Source organism: Eumetopias jubatus, unplaced genomic scaffold (assembly GCF_037043125.1).
Source record: "Eumetopias jubatus isolate StellerSeaLion01/CBP00866 unplaced genomic scaffold, mEumJub1_p1.0 scaffold_5, whole genome shotgun sequence".
NCBI classification, from domain to species: domain Eukaryota; kingdom Metazoa; phylum Chordata; class Mammalia; order Carnivora; family Otariidae; genus Eumetopias; species Eumetopias jubatus.
The window spans coordinates 79,372,238-79,394,307 of record NW_028274811.1 but is presented as its reverse complement, the minus strand read 5'-3'; the positions used below and the strand labels follow the sequence as shown (position 1 = coordinate 79,394,307).

Below are 22,070 nucleotides of genomic sequence, written 5' to 3'. Positions count from 1 at the left end.
CTAGTATTGGCTGTCTGCGGTATACTCACACCCATATTCCTACTTTAGTGGACTTTGCTCTCAGCTCTTTAAAACTGTCTGTCACAATTCTGCCCACCACCTGGCTTTTATTTACTGGACTACTCTTAAACCTTGCCTTAATCACATCATCATTCCTATCTTTATAGTGAGGGATGTAGCCCCGCTTCTGGTGATCTGCGCATGCACAAGAATGCGCGTAGGAGGGAATTGGCAAGGTGGGAGAGTAAAACTACCTTTCTTTCCTTCACAAAAGAAAGATGCTTTCCTACACATGTGTTCATGTGCGATATAGCCTATGCATCCAGCTTGAATAACTGGAACAAGAAGTACTCTGCCTATGGAATAATAATAACACCTTATGAATTACAACGTTTTGTGTTATGTACTGTATGAGGTACTTTGCCGATGAATTTCGAGTTGACCCTAGTAATGACCATCGTTTTCATCATTTACCAAGTACCTACAGTGTGTTTGCACTGCAGTAGGTTTTAATACACTTAATTTTAATTTATACCTAGGACAGAATCAGGTATTATTCTCCACATTTTACAGATAAGGAAAGGGAGGTTCACAGATATTAAATATTTACGTTAGCAGGGCAGGAATTTTGACTGACAAGATTAATGCTGTAGCAATCTAGGACAAAGTTATAAACATAAAAAGACAAAAAAAGAAATTCAATAAATAGAAGTTTCTGTTTAAACTGTAGTCAAAGAGATTTATTGCCCTTTAGGATATATTAGTGAGCAATACTACCTCAAATCTGAAAGTAATAATGAGCCTAATTCTTTTTACATGTAACTTACTAAACTTTTAACAATGTTTTCCTACTTCCAGCTCAAAATGTTTCTGTTTCCCACCTTCCTTCCCTCCTTTTGTCCAAGCATGGACATGGCCTGAAATGTCAGGAGAACAGGCAGAATGTACGAGCAATCCCACGTGCTCTGTGGCTCATGCCATTACTGTACATTTCCCACCCATCATTTCAGACAAGTGGGTCTATACTGGAACTCTAAGTGAGAACTGATTTCTAACAAAATTTTGCAATAGCCTGTTGAATTACTATTGAAATGCAATAGACTGTGGCTAAATCTACTGTTCCTGAGACTGTAGAAAATGGAGTTTCCTGAAGCTAAAGGTTAATATTACTTGCAGTAAGAAGATTTCCCCAGAGGTGCTTTTTCACTGTGGAATACCCTAGATTTATGGCATGGTTTCAGGCAAGGTTCTGGTTTCTTTCTATCAACACCCTCTTAAAATTTCATGAATCAAGGGCACCTGGGTGGCTCAGTTGGTTAAGTGACTGCCTTCCGCTCAGGTCATGATCCTGGACTCCAGGATCCAGTCCTGCATCAGGCTCCCTGCTCGGCAGGGAGTCTGCTTCTCCCTCTGACTCTCCCCCCCTCATGCTCTCTCTCACTCATTCTGTCTCTCAATAAGTAAATAAAATCTTTAAAAACATTCATGAATCAAAACAAAGATTCAGAAATTAATGGAAGCATGAACCTTAAAATCACAATTCCAAAAGCCAGCTTGGCTTTTATTGTCATGCCGGAAAAAAATACTTTCCTTAAGAACTTAGTTTAATTAACTACACAAATATTCTATTCTAAGGATTATTGACACTTTAAATGGATTCTTTCTGAAGTAGTTAACAAAAACTTTTGTTGGGAGATTGTTAAGACAAAGCAATAAATTAGAGCTGGTGAAGTGTAAGTAATTTGGTTATTCCTTATTTGAGGGAAATAAATGGCAAGGAGCTGATCCATTCCTTTTCTTGTGAGCAAAAGAGAAAAAAAAATCTTCCAAGATCTGCAGTAACATTGATTCAGGGATTTGTATCTCCCAAAGACACTAATTGCACATTTTCTTTATTTCTGCTCTTGAGACAGTGGAACAAATGAGATTTTAGAGCAAGAACTAGAAAAGAGAAATGCTGATTGGTGTTTATGTTTTCCTTCCTGACTGCTTCTTCCTAATACCAGGAAGATTTTAGCAAGTAGATAAACTGTAGGATCTAAAAATTATTACCGAATGGTAACGCTAGATAAACAGAAAATGAAACCAAATGATGTAATTCTTCCATTGGTTATAAGTTTCTAGGAATTAAATATTAAATACATAGTATTAGACATTTAGAACAAAGTAATCTTTGAGGGCATAAGTAATTTCCTTTATTCTCATTTAACATTTACTTCCTTATTGTTTTTTTCTGATATGGGACTTCAAAGTAAGATGGTGTATATATGTTTATATTTGAATTTACAGTATGTTTAAGAGGGTATACAGGATAGTGCCTAAGACTGTGGGCTTTAGAGACAACTTGGATATGAATTCCGATTGTGCTGGTTGGTAAGTCTAACCTTGGACAAGTGATATTACATCCCTTTGTCCAAATATTCTCCTGTATAAATGGGTCAATAGTAGCTACTTCATCATGTTGTTCTAAGAATAAAATGAGTTAATATGGTGGCCTAAACCAGGTACATGAACACTTTAAAGGGTAGGGAGAGTTTTAAGGGAATCCCCTTCTAGATCCTGAAGTCCACATGCATTCTCCCTGAGAACTGGGGAAGGGATCATGTCGGAGAGGTCATGCCTATTTTCTCCTCTCTTTTCATCATTCTTTTTCCCCAAACTTTACAGTAAGGTGCACCTCTTACCCAACCAGAATCTTACTCTGCTGCTTTCGCTTAATGTAGAAATTCTTTAGTGCCAAATAAAGGGACTGTCTGAAATAGGGTTGTCAGTGTTGAGATGGGGAGTGACACTAATGAGTTGAATTATGTTTTTCTGCAAGTCTGGTGATTTCTAATTCTTTACTTTCAACAAAATTGAAGGAGGACGTAGCTGAGTTTTCAGCTGATAGATCATTAGAAATAACTAAGGATGATAAGAAGAGAGGATTCTGCCTCTATTGCTATCTACCTCTGTATGTGAACAAGTTTTTCTTTTAACTTATGTGTCCCTGGTCACAATTTAAAAATTATTCATATATGTATGATATATACGTATATTTATTGTTTGCTTGTTTTTGTTTTTGTGCTGGGGATGGTAGGTATAAAATTATGACCTAGTATCAGAAGGCAGAAGGCATTACTTTGGTTGTATTTCCAGGCCCACTCACGTTCAAGGGGAAGACACAAAGACCCCACCTCTTGGTGGAGAGCTACCAATGACATATTGTGAGAGTTTGCTGGGTGGGAAGCATTATTGCAACCATCTTTGAAAAATATAAAATACTCTACGTTATAAGAAGGGAAAATACTACCATTTTAAATTTGCAAGCAGGTTTTTGTTTCTATAAGTGGGGAAGCTTGAATTTGCCTTTAGGATCAGCTATTTCTTTTGTTTTAGGAAAGAAATCTAAACAGTTTAGTAGGGCTTATCCTGTGGTAAGCCAATATTGCATTCTGAAATGAAGGGATATAGTATAGTGAGGAGTGAAATTACACTGCATTCTAAAGAAAAGTTTTTCCAACCAAGAAATGGAGCCATATCTCTGAAATTTGTTCCCTTTCAAAATTAAAAACTCTCCACTTTCTCCTCTAATGGAGTCCTTGAGGGAGTCCTGGTCCTGAATTCTGAGCAGGACGGTCATGCTGAAGGACACTCATATGTGTAGGAGCTAAATGTAACATGGCAGGATCCTGGGAACTAAGGGTAGACATGTTCACAAGCAGTTATGTTGGAATGGTTTGGCCAGGGGATTCTTGGAGTGATTATGTGTAACGTCCAGTTTTGAGAGTTTTTTACTTTTATTTTTATTTTTGGTAATGCTGTCTTCTAATATGCTGGAGACTTCAGTAGAATTTTGGTTTACATTACATTAGATTGTCTTTTTTTTTTCTTTGTGAAATTAAGGAATGGGCTTTTGTTAGGATAACCAACTTGTCCTGGTTTGCCCAGAATTTCCTGGTTCTACTACTGCTGAAGGTTCTATATTCCAGGAAATCTCTCTGACCCAGGAGAACCTGGTTTGTTGGTCACTGAAGTTGAATTCAACACTGGAGGTGAACTTGTTGGGAGAGGAGGGTGACAGCTTGGGGAAAGCTGGTTTCAGGTCAGTTAGTGGCAACCTTCAGAAGAGATTGGCCATCCTTGAATCAGGAATCAGTTCAGATTTCAAGCAAATATTAAGAAAAGGTATCCAAATCTTAGAAATAGGCAAAAGAGATTACTGGCCATCATTTCAGTGTCATGCTAGATACTGAAGTTCACAGAAACATTATGTAATTCTCTAGGGGTGAGTACCTTTACTTGACTTACTGTTTTAATAATGATTATGAAATCTTATATCTCTGTAAAGGTTGTTATTAACTTGTAGAAGCTGATGCTCATAATTATTTTCCGATAGCAGTACAAATGAATTTTTTTCAAGAGATGAAATGATTTCTGTCCCATAAAAAGAAATGAACCACGGAGGTTGTAGTTTTAGTGCTTTGCGGCATATTAACAAGTTTTATATTTTAATTAGTATTCTTATTCTACTACCCTTTCTTTAAGCCACTGTAAATACTTTGATTTTTGCACCATCTTACTGGTTTCCCTCATTACTGAGATAAATATTTGATGCTGCTAACTTTGTTCGGGTGAGTGATATTTTCATCTTGTTGAAAATCATATTTTGACATTAGAGATTTGTGGAATGTACTAATGTTTCCTCAGAAACAGCCCAGAAATTCTTGGAGGGAGAGAACCTCCAAGTAAAAAGTAAAAGTCTGGGTTTCCTACATCCTCTCTCTCTGCCAGAGCTGGGGAGACAACATGAGATAATAAAGAAGAGATTAGGTGTTCCTCGAGTGAGGAAGTGTTCCCGTTTCTCCTTCATCCTCAGTGCCAGTGCCCCCCAGGACTTCATATTTCTCCCCACCTGCAAGTCCCCCCTCTAGAGGATTCTAGGTGGAGTCTGGGGTGGAGCACGTTCTTCTGAGCCCACAAACCAAAGCAAGTGTATGTCAAAACTTTCTATCATTATGGACCTCTTCTTAAAGATTAATTATACCACATCACATAATGATCCTAAAAGAATCTGTGTTGCTTTCCTCAGTCTTGCCAAAGATCCTTTCCTAGGAAGGTGTTGGAGATGGAATCAGAATCAGACTAAAATTATATGGACACATATAAGCATATGTGTGTGTTGTGTATATTGTCAGGGTCCTAAGAGGAACACACAAACCAGGGACCACTCTACATGTTTTTAAAAATGAAGTTAATACCAGGAATTGGTTAAATAGATAACAGAAAGACTGAAAAACCAAGTAGGGGACAGAGAGGCACTCCAGAATTAGCAAGAGCAGGAAACTGCTCCACCCCTCCTGCTGGATGGCAGAGAAAAAGAAGGCAGTGTTCCTGAAACTGACTGGCTGGTGTTGAATGGCAGGAACTGGATCCATGGGGAAGATGGAGCTGTTGGTAGAAAAACTGCCATGGCAGAGAAAGGGGACAGAAGCACTCTGATTTCTTCCTTGTTTCCACCTTCCCACTGGCCAGGCTAACAGGGAGGGGTTGATTACAAAGCCTGGGAACTGCAGTCTACAGGGCCAGCCCCTTTGCTCGGAGAAATGAAGAGCAGAAGGGGGAAGAAGACTAAAAGGTGCGCCCAGCATACGTGCATTATTTAGTGGGACACATAGTAGATCAATAAATCTTAAATTCCCATTTCTTCCCGTTTCCAATTTCATTGGCCATTTAGATTCTTTATCTGATTACTAGGGATGTAAAGAAATCTTCCCCCCCCCACAAAGATTTATTTATTTATTTATTTGAGAGAGAGAGTGCGTGCTTGCTAGCCTGCAAGATTGCAGGATTGCATGCCAGCTAGCACGCACCCATGTGTGGGGAGGGGCAGAGGGAGAGAATCTCTAGCAAAACGCCTGCTGAGCCAGGATCAACTGGGGCTTGATCTTACAACCCCTGAGATCATGACCTGAGCTGAAACCAAGAGCAGGAGGCTTAACCAACTGAGCCACCCAGGCGCCCCCCCAAAGTCCTTTTATATTATACCCCAGGACCTTGACTTAGTCGAAACTTTCTATGGAGACGAAGGGCTGTCCTGCTTTGAATTTCTTGAAACTACCCCCCTTTGAAGATAATCAGCTTGGTCAAGCTCAGTAAGCAGTCACTCTCTCAGCTCCGGTACTTCAATACTTTTTCGGTATCTCTCTCTTTTGCCTGGCCTCCCAAAGATCTTCCCTCCCGGTTTATGATGCATCCCTAAATCCCACAAAAAACCCCCCAGATCTTTCACTGTTTATTTTACTTCTAATTCAATTGCTGTCCTGCTTCACACATACATATACAAAATACCGGAGTTCGTGGTGGTCCTAATTATACCTCTTTTTTTGCTTTGCGTTCTGAAAACATTTACAAAGTAGCCACAGAAGGGAGGTAAGGAGTAAAACATCAGCCTACTGCTGGAAAAGCTAGATCAAAGAGCTTAGCTGGCACTTGAAGGTGAAATACACATTTCCTCCCACTGAATCAAATTTACCACTTTGTCAGAGGGAAAGAGAACTGATAACTTGCAGGTCCGGGTCCTGCATGCTCAATCCTGACCCACTTTCGCCAATTTGATAAATCAGTCCTTCTTCCTGGGGTCTGTTCAAATAATGAGGTAGAGGGCGGGACCATCAGAAATCATCCCCATTGTTCCTTTCTGGGTAATATAGGAGAAGGCCTTTTTCCTTGCAGAAATGAGAGAAGTAGATGTCTCCCTCAAGCAAACTACTACATATGTAAAATGTCAATCAATTTGCTAAAACCTATGGGCCAGTTTAACCCCTTTGGTTACCAATTTGTGTGTAATCAATCCTGCCCTCAAAAATTCGCGAATCAGGCATTCCTGATTCCTAATTAAGAAAATTTTAAAATCTGGGCGCCTGGGTGGCTCAGTTGGTTAAGCGACTGCCTTCGGCTCAGGTCATGATCCTGGAGTCCGGGGATCGAGTCTGGCATCGGACTCCCTGCTCAGTGGGGAGTCGGCTTCTCCCTCTGACCCTCTTCCTTCTCGTACTCTCTGTCTCTCATTCTCTCTTTCTCAAATAAATAGGTAAAATCTTTAAAAAAAAAGAAAATTTTAAAATCTGATTAAAAGTTTAAAATTTTAAAACTTCTGTGTTGAAACTTGTTTTATAAATATATTGTGCGCTGTTTTAAAAGTTAGCACATCATAAAAAATTATACACTATTGCGCACCGAATATAGTCAGTGACTCCAACTCTCACAGAGTAGTGGAAGCCTAAATAATTCTGTATTTGATAATAACTGAAAATATTTTCCTGAAAGAAAATGTAACAAATGTAACAGCGTATGAACTCTATTTTTAAAATGTCTAAATATATTTCTTTTAGATTTAATATAAAAATGAAAGTATATGCCCACTAGATGGCGGCAAATTAAATCTTATAAAACTACCTCTGATGAAGCAGGGCCTGGTCATTAAGTTGGAAGACGGGAACTAGGAATTTAGACAAAAACCATGATTTGCAAAATACACTGGCAAATCATAAAAACTATCAACCAAATTGTGAGTACAGACTATCTACATTGGCTTCCTAATGTCAAACTCTTTCAACACCAATTCCTTTGGACTCGTATGTTCTAAGATCACACCACAGATAAACTGATTCAACATTAACTCCTCACAGTCTGATGAGTTCTGAAAATACCATCGTTGACTGTGACAGAGACTGGCCTAATTTACAAATTCTGACCAGTCTTTGCCAAGACCACCCTGTGACTAAGTCTAGCACCGAACCCTTTCAGTACCCTTCCTTCCCTGACTTCTTCCTATGGTATTCATCTGTCTTGCTGGAGGTGTTAGACTCATAAAAGTATTGGACTTGTAGAGGTGTTCCTAGTTGTGTTGATTGTGAGCTTCAATACACCAATGAAACATTCTGTTTTCAAACTCATTAAGGGATTATCTTCAAATTTCCCTACAATATTAAAATAGATTTATTTTAGGGGAACCTGGGTGGCTCTGTCAGTTAAGTGTCCAACTCTTGATCTCAGCTCAGGTCTTGATCTCAGGATTGTGAGTTCAAGCCCTATGCTGGGCCCACACCTGGCATGGATCCTACTTAAAAAAAAATAAAATACAATAGATTTATTTTAGGTAGTGTAAGTCAAGTGTTATCAACAGTACAGAAGCAAAGCATCAAATATCCTGACAAAGACTTTCTTCTTGATCAAACTTTAGACAGACCCCCCTCGAGCCCTCTTTTCAGCTGGTCTAAACCAGTCTTAGCAAAGAATCCAGCTAAGGCATCATCCCCCTACCCTTGATACTGGGTCACCTTTAGTATCTGATCAAGTTCCTCGTCCCCACCTTCGATCTCTAAGTCCTTGGTTTGATTTTAGCAAGAGTCCTGTTAGCAAGAATCCCCTCATGCTTGATGTCTCCTCTTAGTACTTTTCTATCTGCTGACCCCCTCAGTCTGCTCTTTAGCTATAAATCCCCACTTGCTTTGCTGTATTTGGAGTTGAGCACAATTTCTCACCCTTATTGCATTCTTTTTTTTTTTTTAATTTTAAAGATTTACTTACTTATTTGAGAGATACAGAGAGCAGGAGTGGGAGGGGCAGAAGGAGAGGGAGAGAGAATCCCAAGCAGATTCTGTGCCAAGCATGGAGCCCATTGCAGGAGTCATTATCATAACCTGAGCCAAAACCAAGAGTTAGTTGCCCAACCAACTGTGCCATCCAGGCATCCCAGAAAGTCTTGAATAAAGTCCTCCTTTTCATTTTAATAATTTCTGTTTATCTTTTTAATGTTTTACTTGTTTTTAAAACATTAACATGTAATCCAGCAATCATTCTGAATGGCTTTAAATTTGGAGTTATTTATTAAAATGCATTATCTCTAACAGGAATTCATTGCTAAAGGTCTTCTTCACCATCCATCTTCTTATTCAGCTGCTTATTACTTCATTGATTGACCTAAATAATCTACTGTCTCCAACTCCAATACACTCAACCATTTTGCACACTGAATTCCTAGGCTTCACTAGCTAATGAGTAAAAATTACTTTATGTTTATTTCAACATCATACATTCTTTTTATTTTAAGTTAGTGGGGTTAGGGTCTATTCTTATTGTTTTCTTCCTCTTCTTTTTAAAATATTTTATTTATTTATTTGTCAGAGAGAGGGAGAAAGAGAACGCACAAGAAGGAGCATAAGGAGAGGAAGAAGCAGGCTCCCTGCTGAGCAGGGAGCCCAGTGCGGGACTCGATCCCAGGACCCTGGGATCATGACCTGAGCTGAAGGCAGACGCCCAACTCCTGAGCCACCCAGGTACCCCAATGGAGGGTCTAACATATAGAGGGCTATGCATAGTAGGTATTTTTTCATATATAGGTTTATGATTGTAATAATTTGATAAATAATTATCTTTGTTTAAGTATCTACTATATACCAGGAACTGTGCTAGACACTCTTAGCATATTACTTCTAACCCTCACAATAATCTTTCAAATGAGTTACCATTATTTTCATTTTACAAATGAAGAACCAAGGGTGAGAATGTTTAAAAGAATTCTCCAAAATCACATAATAACTAAGCAGAAGAGCTGGATCCAAAGTCTAGGATCTAGATCCAAAGTCTAGGTTGAAGTCATCCACGTGTTAAACTACATTACAGTGATTTGTACTATCATGTTGTTTTTCTGCTTTATTGATGCATTTGCCAAAAAGAGTTATATGAAATACACTCAATAGGTTAACTTTAGTGAATTTTTCTTCCTACATACATGTTTAGAGGTTTTAGCTGAAATGGATATCATATGGAGGATATTTAACAGCACCTCAAAAACCTTAATTGTTTAATTCAAGCTCGTCTCTTGAAATGCCTTAAGCTCTTGAATTGCCTAATTTCTTAGGGACTGCTTTAGTTGATAGCTATATTCACTGCCCACATTGAAATTTTATGTGATAGTCACTTGTTAACTTCCGGAAAACATGCAAAATTATTTTAATATCCATGCTTACAGATTCAAAGACAGTTTTTTTCTACATTTAGTATTTCCAAAATTGGGATGTGTTTTATAACTTTGTTTACATTTTCTATGAAAAGTTTTAAGTTTTTTTTTTTAAGATTTTATTTATTTATTTGACAGAGAGAGAGGGTGATAGAGGGAACACAAGCAGGGGGGAGTGGGAGAGGGAGAAGCAGGCTGCCTGCTGAGCAGGGAGCCCGATGCGGGGCTCGATCCCAGGACCCTGGGATCATGACCTGAGCCGAAGGCAGACGCTTAACGACTGAGCCACCCAGGCGCCCTTCTATGAAAAGTTCTTTTAAATCAGTGACCCATCTTTCAGAAAAATACTCTACCTATGAAGATGTCCATTTCTGTATTGTCAAAGTCAAAACTGGAAACAAGCCATACCATCAATAGGGGAGTGGCTAAATTATAGCAAATCCATACAGTGGGATTTTATGCAAACCTTGTACCATCAAATAAAGATAGCCTACATGGATTGTTCAGTGTGATGTTTACTAAGGTTAAACGTGCAAGGCAAACAAAGGTCTGTTATTTCTTCTTAAATACTTAGTCTACAATCCTTGTGGTGGGATGGCAATACCCTCTATTATATCATAAAAACCTTGTAGTTAGACATTTCTCCACTCAAATAAATGCTATTATTAAAAAAAAAAGACACAATGAAACCATTTAGCTAGCTTTAAAAAATTATTATAAAAATGGGAAAACATGATTTTATTATAAAATAGAGTAAAAGAATTGCTATTAATTCTGTGATTTAAACACATTTTAGCCCCCAAATAACTTATAAACTTTTTCAAACTGAAAAGGAGCCTCTATAATCACACTCTTCATTATGGTAGCCACTGGCCCCATATGGCAATCAAGCATTTGAAATGTGGCCAGTCTGAACTGAGATGTCCTGTAAGTATAAAATACAAACTAATACTAAAGACTTACTGGAAATAAAAGAATATAAAATAGTCCATTAGTAATTAATGATTTCAAACATAATAATTATATGTTGAAATGCTAATATTTAGGATATATTAGGTTAAATAAAATATACTACTCAAATTAATTTTGCCTGTTTTTAATTTTTTTTGTGGTGGGGACTAGAAAATTTTAAATTATGTATGTGCTGACATTTTATTTCTATTGTACAGTACTCCTCTATAACTTTGGTTTCTTACAGACCCTAAAACTTCAAAGGTCTAATTTCTGGCTAAAACTGAAAAGAAATTAGTGAGGCACCACTTATTATTTCATTTTCACTCTCCTTTGGGCTTTAAAAATTATTTTTGTGATCAAAACAACAACCATAAAAAAAAAAGAGCCAAATTTTTACATGGGCAGAACTTCCTTTAGGACCTCATCTTTTTATCAGCAGGGAATTATATTAGTAAACAACACCACAGGTGTGGTTGCCCTGATCTTTTAGCTCATACTCTTTGTTACAGTGAAAAGGACATATCTTTTCATGACTGTCACTTGCTGCTTCCAGTGGTGATTTCCAGACTTACTTTCTTAAAGGACTAAATCATCTTTTTTCTCCATGGGTATTTTTTTTTTAAGATTATTTATTTATTTATTTATTGAGAGTGAGAATGGTAGAGAGAGAGCATGAGAGGGAAGAAGGTCAGAGGGAGAAGCAGACTCCCCGCTGAGCAGGGAGCCCGATGCGGGACTCGATGCCGGGACTCCAGGATCATGACCTGAGCTGAAGGCAGTCGCTTACCCGAGTGAGCCACCCAGGCGCCCCTCTCCATGGGTATTTTAAACATTGGCTACTGGCTACTGAAAATATGACTATACTTTCATACAGTTGTTTCTTATATAAAGGATTACTCAAATAACCCTGGAAGCAAGTCAGAGGTCAATAGGTATGATACTATTTATCAGTTTGTGGTAGTTCCCTTGTATTCTTAATTGCTTGTGTGTTTTTACCATGAAAAGGTGATGAATATTTTCAAATGCTTTTTCTGCATCTATTAAAATGATCAGGTAAATTTTGCCTTTTGTTAATCTCATGTATTACATTAAATGATCTTCAAATGTTAAACCAACTTTGTATTCCTGGAATAAATTCCACTTGATCATGGAATATAGTTCTTTTTCATATGTTGTTGGGTTTGACTTGCTAATATTTTGTGGGTTTTTTTTATTTTTTTTACAGTTCCTGACATCTTTTTGAAAGATATTTTGATGGATAAAGAATTTTTGGTTGGTGACTTCTCTTTTATATTTTAAAGATAGAGTTTTATTATATCCTGGACTGCATAGTTTCTGATAGTATAATTCACTATTACTTATTTAATTTTTAAAGTTTTTATTTATTTATTTTTACATAATTTACTTTTAAAATTTGTTTATCAAAAATTATATTTCTCTTTTCTCTGACTTCCTTCAAACTTCTCTCATTAGGCTTGATTTTTAGCAACTTGACTATGATATGTTTAATGTGATATGTTTTCCTTTGTATTTATCTTGCTTGGGATTTTCTGAGATTATTGATTATGTGGTTCTACATCTTTCATTAGTGTTGTAAAATTTGTGACAATTGAATCTTCAAATATTTCTTCTACCTCATTATCTCTCTCTTGTACCTCAATTATACATGTGTTAGACCGCTAACTACTAATTTTCAGACATTGTATATGAATGTGTATTGCAGACCAGTGTATTTACACCTGGAAGTGATGATTCTTCTGTCTGACTGTTATTGTAGTTTTGTCAATGTTGACAGGGGTAGAGATGGATTTGGGTTTTGTTTTTGCTCTATTTATCTTTAGTGCACCACAGGCTTAAAATTCTTCTAATGGGGATTGAAACTTCCTTATGCTTGGTCTGAAACCTGGGGTGCTTGAGAGTCTTTTGTCAGTGTTACTACTCTACTCTCAGCCTTCAGTAGGGCTAGTATGCCTGCACCACAGAGGGGTTCTCCCTCAGGGTTCTCCCTCTGCTCTCTTGACCCACCTGTATTGGTACAGTGCAAAGCTCACAGTGGACACAGGACACAGGGCATAGGTTCCCCTGGACCAGCCCCAATCTTGGGCCCTGAGTGTCTAAGCCTCAAGGGTTGGACTTTGCTTGTTTTGGTGGCAGGTCTTGGGAAGGAACAATGTTCTTCCCTCTTTGTCAGATGATTTGTATTTCTACCCTTCCCTCTGGTGGTAGCCAAACTTTGGGGGAACCACAGAACAGGATGTTTTCCTGACTCTCTTTCAATGACAAATGGCTTTTGCTCTGTTCCTCTTGCTTTGCAAGTGGTTAGGGGGCAGGAGAGTTTCCTGCCTCAATCTCAGAGGCAGAACTGCTTTGGCTTTGCTTGTTAAAAGGCTTGGGAACATAACACTTTAGAGTAGGAAGTTAAGCAAGAGTCCCTGCTTCTCCCTCAGTATCAGCCCACTGCCACCAAATGCATTCCTCATTAAGGAGGGCTCTCTTGCTCTGTCAAATGGCAGAGATCTGATATGTGGGTGTGGATTCCCCTTTGTTTCTGAGGTTCCCAGGGTTTCTAAACTATTATGCTACCCCTCACTTGTCCTTTAAGAATTAAGATTTCAAATGTTTTCTTTTTATTTTCTTTTATGGTTGCTATCTCCTCCTTCTGAGAAAAGTGAAAGAGTTTGTGTTGTCTCATCCTTCTTCCTAGGGGTTTGCTTTCCTCTGGAAGCAATTCCCCTGGTTGCTTTGCAAATGTAGCTCTCCAATGGGCTTAAAAAGTGATAATTTTTTAAGATATCCAGGTTTTTTTTTTTTCTTTTGGTTATTGTTGTTAGAGTCAGGTAACATTCTGTTTGGCTCTCTATATTCTGAGTAGAAGCAAAAATCTTAGAATAATTTCTCTTGAACAGAACCATCTTTTTCCCCCTGCTCTCATGCACTGCCCAGTTGGGTACCAAAGCACAAGAATGAGTCCCCCCACTTTCCTCTGTCCTATGCATCCTGTTTCCTTTATGCTTATTAATGTCATGAAGCAATGTGAGGGGATACCCTAGTTGAGTATGATGAATATGGAAAAACTAGGGCATTTTTTCTTCTTATGTAGTGAGCATATATTTGACAAACTGGGTCTCTTAAGAAAGGCAAAATAACATTTCTACCTACTGATTTGTATATAGTAAGGCAAGCTGAGGGTTCAGGTTGGAGGTATGTGATACCCTCCTTCACAGCTCTTCTCAGTGGTTTTTCTTCTGGTCTACCAGCTGTAGCACTTGCTGGCTGCACAAAATTTTGTTAAAGACCTGGGTTGTTTTTAGTAACATACCTCCCTTCTATTGGAAGGAAGATAGTTTCATTTCTCCTGTAAAGTCATCCAGCCTATTTATATGGAAAGCCAATAAGGTGAATTTTTACCATAAAAATATTCAAGTTTCATATTCTACTACTGTTCTCCTATATTCTTTCTTTTCAGTAAACTTTTTATACCTGAGAAAGTGAAACACACCCTGGGTCCCATCCCCCTTGTTAGGGAGGAAAATAATAATCCTTTCTATTCTTGGTTAAGGATAGTTTCTAGGACAATAATTTCTATGTGTAAAACACTTAAGAACATTCATTGGGGTATTGTTTTGTGATCTTTGCTGGTTTCTCTAAATATGGTAGAAGTGTCGTTTTCATGTCTCTGATTTCTCCTGGTCCTTCAACAATTTTCAGGTTGTTTATAGTGAGATCATCCAGTTCAAAAAACATTACAATAAGGTAAGTCTGGGGAAACTGGGGACAGTTCCACTATCGCCTCACTGCACATTTCTTCCTTGCTTTCTAAGAAAAAGTATTAAATCTAGCATCTTTTGACTTCCATTAGAGTTACTCTGGTGCCCCCTGCTTGTGTTAGCAATGTCAGAATCTAGTAGTACTAGCTTCCTTCCCTCCCCACCCCCCCACCCCTCTTCCCCACGTGGAAGCAGAGAAGGAAACAGCCTTGGAAGTTCTCCCTGGGCAACTGTCAACCTTTCAGGGACGTTTGCTTTCTGCTCAAGGAGAAACGTTCGCTCTGGAGGCTTGGGCTGGAGGCGCCTCTGGTCCAGGCCGGCTGGCCTTTCAGTAGAGCTGGTAGAGGAGGAAGCCCCTGGAAACAACAGGGCACGCCTCCTCTGGCTCAGTGCCGCCCACCCTCTGTGAACCGAGACCCCAGCCTCCGCAGGCCATCAACCGGCCATGCCAGACGCCCTAGCGGAAGTGGAGCCAAAGGCTGCCCAGCTCCAGGTTGCTGAAAATACTTTGACTACCGAGGCGGAGAAGGGCAAGAAAAAACCCCGGTTTATGAAGACGGTTCCCCTTAGCCTGATCAAGTTCCACACTTTTCAAAAAACAGAAAAAGGTCAGGCTGGGGCCACACCCCCTGGCGTGAAGAAGACAAAAGAAAATTTGGAGGGGCCCTGGGGCTTGGGCCGTATAGTTTTTCCCGGGTGTCAGCGGCTCAACAACATCCATTGCTTCCTGGTTTTCTACTGCCTCCTGATCACCTCTCAAGGTGAGCCTGAGAGGGGGTGGAGGTCATTCTGGGGAGTGCAGCCCTGGGGCACGGTGGCGTTGCTGACGTGGCAGAGGCGGGAAAGGGACAGGCGTGAGTGGGGGACTCCCTGGGGTGACCCAGCTTGAAGCAGCTGTTGTCTCTCACGTTCTCAAGGTCTGTCTGGAATCAAAACAGGTTAAACGGGCCGTTACCTTGGGTGTGTGCTCCTGTCATTGCTTCACCTCAGCAGGCCCGTGAGTGACACAGTCCACCTTACACAGTGTTGGTGATAGGGGCCTGACCTCCAGATAGGAAGGTGCTGCAGAGTCATTTAATGTTGTTTGGTCATGAATCCTGGGAAGTTCAGGGTTGAATTATTTGGGGGGATTAAGATAAAATGGAATCCGATGTCTGTGATCACCAGTTTGTATCTGCTTCTGCTCACAATTTTGAGACTGGCTGGCCAAGCTGCTCCCTGCCTGGATTTGGTGTCCTCATGTGTGAATTGAGGAGGTGAAGTGGGACCTCAAACAACCTATATCAGAGAACCCAAATTGGCAAGTGTTTATCTTTGCCCACACAGTTAAACAAAGAATGTGAATTTGAATGCCTTTAGAGCGGGTATGCATTCTTTACTTGGATTGGCACTCACTACTCCCCTTATGCTTCAGATTCTTTACTATCCTGTTTATACTGATGGCATTGAAGTTTGTCAGACATGATCTCTCTTTTTGCTCTAAAATGTTATTTCTAAATAAGTACAATAAAAAGGCTGTATGTGATAAGAATCACATGAGAGGAACACATAAATAATGATCATTTTATCTTGATTTTATCAAAGAAGTTTCTTGGGGAAGAGGCATTTGAATTATGCCCTGATAAATAGGGTACAGTTGTGATAGCTGGAATGTAGCTAAGGAGTATTTATTGTATAAGGAAATGAATGAATGAATGAATGAATGAATGAATGAATGTTTGGATAAATAAACACTCAGAAACAGGAAAGCCTTGTTCCAGAATGGTGAGTGATGAGTTTGGCTTGGATGATGGTTTCACCTAAGCACCAAGAGGAGTAATTATATTTGTTTTATTCATTAATTATAGTGACTAAGATAGAAAAGACACTCATTAAGCATGTATTGGATGCATAAATGAATAGGAAAAGAAGGAAAAGACAATTTTATGAAGGTCTTTAAGTGCCAGACTGAAAATTTTGAGAGGATACTAAAAGTTGTTCACTTCCTACTAATGTACTGGGTGATGAGTAAGGTCCTTTACAGGCATTGTCTCACTGATCTAATCTCCTTACTAGGTTGGTAATGAGCCATTGAAAGTTTTTAAACGAGTGATTCGCAGTCTATGTTTTCAGCTCCACTACTTTTTAACTGACTTCATATAGATCATTAGCTTATCTTGGGTATAACATTGGGTCTTCCATTCATAAAAATGATTTATCCATGTATTTATCAGCTGATCTATTTATTTGTTGTTACATTTTAAACAATTTTGAAATAATTTCAAACATACAGAAAGGGTGCAAAGCTGATACAAATAATTCCTGCATCCCCTCACCCACATTCTCCGGTTGTTTATATTTTACCACATTTGTTCCTTCACCTTTTCTTAATACATGCAGACATTTTCAGACATGGTGCCCCATTACTGCTAAAGGCTCCAGTGTGCGTTCTTCCAAAGTGAGGACACTTTCCTACCTAACCATTATACACCCTTCTCAGTCAGGAATATTGGTGCAACACTACCATCAAATTAGGAATTGGTGGCCCCACTCAGATATTGCCAACTGCCTCAATATTGTCTCCTTTTCCTTTCTGGTCCCAAATTCTATCCAGGAACACACAATGGATTTAGTTGTCATGTTTTAGACTTCTTTAATCCGCAGCCGTTTCCCCACTTTCTCCTTGTTTCTTATGTCCATGCAAGTCTTTAGGCATATGGGTCTTTCATTCTGTATGTTGAATTTCAACCTGGGTATATTTGATGTGTCCTTATGACCAGACTCAGGTCATGCCTGCCTGATTGGATTCAGAGTATTATGAAATTGGTCTCAAGCATAGTCCCAGAAGATATATCCATAAAGATGGGATTTTAGTGGGAGATGGGCAATCGTTTTTGGCATGTAGTGGCATCATAATGAATCAAGCTATCACTTGTGTTTGATCAGGATGAAATACCAAGTCTTAAAAGCCCAAGTGGCTCTACACTTTACCTGATGGTAGTGATAATGACTATAAGAGGGATTTGATGTATGACCTTATGACCGGACTCAGGTCATGCCTGCCTGATTGGATTCAGAGTATTATGGAATCTTTTGAGTGCCCTTAAGCACTTAGGAAAAGAAAATGACAAATTCAGTTCTCTTAACTCTCAGCTCAAGTCCTGTCTGAAAATTCTGGAGCTCCCATCACAGCCCTAAAAGAAATTCTCATTTCTTTTAACTGTAGATCTTATATTTTTGGAAATCAAACACAAAATTTAAGTGTATGGGTTGATGAGTTGTAATGGCAGTTGAATGCACCGTCTCATAAAGTTTGTCCTGCATCTTCTCTTCTGTTACGTATCCAAAAAGAGTTGTTAATTTTTTAGTCTGTTAAGTTTGTTACTTGTTAGGACAGAATGGTGACTTCCAAGCTCCTTACATGTAGAACTGGAATGGTATATAAGTTTTTGTATGGACACATACTTTCATTTCTCTGGTTTTATACCCAGAAGTGGAATTGCTGGGTCCTATAGTAGCTTTATGATTCACTTTTTAAGTATTGCTGTAGGTTTTTCATACATGTTTTATCAGTTTGAGGAAGTTGCCTTCTATTCCTAGTTCACTGAGTATTTTTACTAAGTGTGTTGGGTTTTGTTAAATGCTTTTTCTGGGGGTGCCTGGATGGCTCAGTGGGTTAAGCGTCTGCCTTCAGCTCAGGGTCTGATCCCAGGGTCCTGGGATGGAGCCCCGCATTGGGCTCCCTGCTCAGCGGGAAGTCTGCTTCTCCCTCTCCCTCTGTCTGCTGCTCCCCCTGCTTGTGCTCTCTCACTCTCTATCAAATAAATAAATAAAATCTTTTAAAAAATTAAAAATATGCTTTTTCTGATTTTTTTGTGTGTGTTTGTGTGGTTTTTGCCCATTATTATATTAATATAATGAACTACATTGATTCACTTTCATATTTTGGTATGAAATTAAGAAGTCCCATGGCTTTGCACATTTGAATTTGGTGAAACATTCAAAATAATCATAAACAGAAACAACTTATTTGAAGAGTTTTGTCTTATAAGGTATTTGTCAAAAATTATCTGAATGGAGTATTTTGGCTGAAATATTTCAATAGAAAAAAAAGAACTTCATACATTATTTAGTAGTATTTTCCTTGAGCTTACTAGATATTTATGCACCTGTAGAGAGTGTTTTCTCAATTAAAATGTGACCTACAGTGGAGACTCATTTGGAGGCTTCACATTTATTAACTATTACGTTGGAGGTCCCTAAGACCTCATTCAGGCTGTATGATTCACTAGGAGGATGTGGGACTCAGAGAAAGATGTTATATTCATGGTTATGAATCATTATAATAAAAGGATACAGATTAAAATAAGTAAAGAGAAAAGGCACATGGGACAAAATCCAGAAGAAACCAGGTCCAAGCTTCCATGTATCCTTTCCCAGTGGAATTGCATGGACATGCTTAATTTTCCCCCCAACAATGGGTGATAACACATGTAAACAGTTGCCAGACAAGCTTATGTGAGCCTTGGTGTCTGGGTTTTTTTGGGGTGATCAGTCATGTAAGCACGCAGCATCTCTGTGACTGACCTTAGCTACTCAGACTCCATTACCCCACTCCTACATGCACAACAAAATACACGTTTAGCAGAAATGATGTTGTTAGCATAAATTATCTGATCAAACTGATACATGGCCCAAGGCCTTAGGCATATAACAGATGTTCACCTTAAACTTGTTTAATATAAACTGTTAGATCAGACTGGTTCTGTGTGGTCCATGGCCTCAGGCAGAATATTCCAAGGGCTCAGAGTCATCTTCCAGGAGCCAACCAAAAGCTAGTCTTGAAGATAGGCATTTTTTAAGCAACCAAGGCCTGCTGAGTTAACACTTCACTGCAAAACTATACAAAGCAACATGGATCAATTGCAGCTAATTTCATGGGAACAATTAGGAAAAAAGATCATACTAAAAATCTATTCTTCAGAAAAAATATGAATAACATTTTATTAGAAGTAAGTATGGCTAAGAAATTAAAGTATGTGAGTGCATATCAAGAATCGTAATCTTTTATTTTTTCAAAGTTATGATATATAATATAAAGGTGTTTGAAAAGTTTTTGAATAAGCTTTTAGCTTCACCAGTGTAGTAAAACTTGTCTATAAATGACAAAAATCTTAGGATTTTTTTTACATACTACTCCATTACCAGGCACTGAACCAGGAAAAAAAGAAAGCATCAAAGATGGAATCTGAAGTTGGTTATCTGACCTGATTGGGCTTGAAAGCAATGAAAACAACAATATTTGTGCCTGTGGAAAATAGTATACTGGATGTTTTTGTCATGTAGTGATGTTATTTAAAATGTTACCTAAAATCAAGTTCTCATTGAAGGCACGACTTTGGGAGATGGATGGCTTCTCCAGCTGACTCCTATGGTAGAACTTTCAACTAGGAAGATTTTGGTGTTGATCAGTTGCTTCTGATTGTTCTGGAAAGTTTACAGAAAGAAAATAAGAAGTTTAAGGCATGATTAGGGGAACGTGTGAGCTTCTCTGATGGTTCTATGAGAATCTCATCACTTTTAGCTGCACACTGCGTATTTTGAACAGTTCCAACTCAGAATTACAACGTAAGTTCAATGCACAGATTCACCAGATCACTTTTGTTAGAGTTGAGGTATTGATTGGAGAAGAGTGGAACCTTAAGAATTGGGATGAAGGCATTTGGCTAGAATTCAGTGAATCTGAGGACCATAAATCCCAAAATCCTAAACCTCCTTTCCCAGTAAGAGCAACTATATCTCCTATGTCAGAAGAAAAAGCAATTTCTTTTTTGAAGACACTGAACTTCTTCACTGAAGTTAAGGGAATGCTGATTGCCCTTATGATCCACGCTACTACCCCTTATTGCTGCCAGACTCATAACTACAATTAGATCCCAGCCTTCCCAGAATGACTAACATAAAGTCTACCCTGGGAGATACGATACACCACAAATTTGCCTGCCACTGCACTGATGTCTCTAGAGAACAGCTGGTTTGGAGTGTGAGGGCTACCTCTTCTAAAATGAAGGAAAAGTTTCTTCACTTGTTCCATGCACAATTAAGAGACATAATCTTCAGTGAGCTTGTGTTTTTTTTGTTTTTTGAAGATGGAAGTATGTTATGATAGCACTATAGCTCCCCTCACGGGGGGCCCTGAAAAAATAGAGGAAAAAGGAAATCTTTCCATTGGGCAGACCATTGAGCAATACATCTGATGATCCATATTGCCTAGATACCATGCTGCCGTTGCCTAATGGTTTGACCATTTGGTGACTAGGAGAGCTGGGTAAGTGGCATGTCTCTTTGAATGGGCAGAGTTATCCCGTGTGGATGTTCACCAAAAGAAATCCATTGCAGAGGAAGCTTTCAGTAATGAGATAGGTAACCATCCTGTGAAAATTCCCCAGTCATTATATGTCTTGTTCAATGGGCTCATGTTTATAGTGACAGTTGCCTCAAGAATAGAGGTTATGCAAGAGCTGAATGCATGGATTTATCTCTACCAGCGCTGATGTGGTTATTGCTCTTATTGAATGCCTTATACACCATCATGATCATCTTATTCATTATCACATTGCTTTAAATGAAGGAACTCCTTTTATAGGAGAAGAAGAATATCAGGAAATTCATGTTCATGAAATTCACTAATCTTACTACGTATTTCAGTGCCCAGAAACTCTTGGCCTTATAGATAATTATAATGTCCTATTGAAGACTCAGGTAAGGTCCAGCTAGGAGACAACAATTAAAAAAATGGGGGTGCTGTCCTGTAAGGTGAGGGATATGCTTGGAGATAGCAACCTACATATGTTATGTGTGATCAAGAAGTAGAAGAGGGAGTGAATAATTGAAGAAAGAAGTTATCAACTGTGTTTGCATAACCATTTAGAGAAATAGAAACTGCAGCAACTATGCATTTTTTTCTTATTTGTTTTATGTGTACACACACACACACACACACACACATAAACATATGTGTGTGTGTGTGTATTCTGATTTTTTTTCTCATTTTCCCTTACTATTTTATAAAAGAGTACTGTGGGAGGTAATGTTACAAATTCATCTCTGGGTTGCAGAATATCCCTGAGGAGGGGAATTAATACCCCAACCCCAGAGCTTGACCTATTTAGTGACGTTTCTTTCCTTGGCCATTATCCTCTTTGGCCACATCTAAAATGAGAGTTGAAGAGAACTCTTCTCTTTGATGCAACAAAGTTTTTATATCTTGTTTCCTGCTGGTCTTGGTCTGTTAAACTGCTGTTGCTCCAAGTCTGACTTACAGCTTATTTTTCAGTACAGTTCCCTCACAAAATTAGTTAGGTCTA

General features: G+C 38.7%; 1 protein-coding gene across 1 annotated transcript in view; it reads left to right on the top strand.

Moving 5' to 3' along the window:
• Positions 1 to 15,169: 15,169 nt before the first annotated feature.
• SLCO6A1 (solute carrier organic anion transporter family member 6A1) overlaps positions 15,170 to 22,070 on the top strand; it is a 110,097-nt gene continuing 103,196 nt past the window's right edge. The window contains exon 1 of the mRNA XM_088023659.1: positions 15,170 to 15,485. Coding sequence (XP_087879785.1) covers positions 15,170 to 15,485 — 316 coding nt within the window. The remainder of the gene's footprint in view (positions 15,486 to 22,070) is intronic.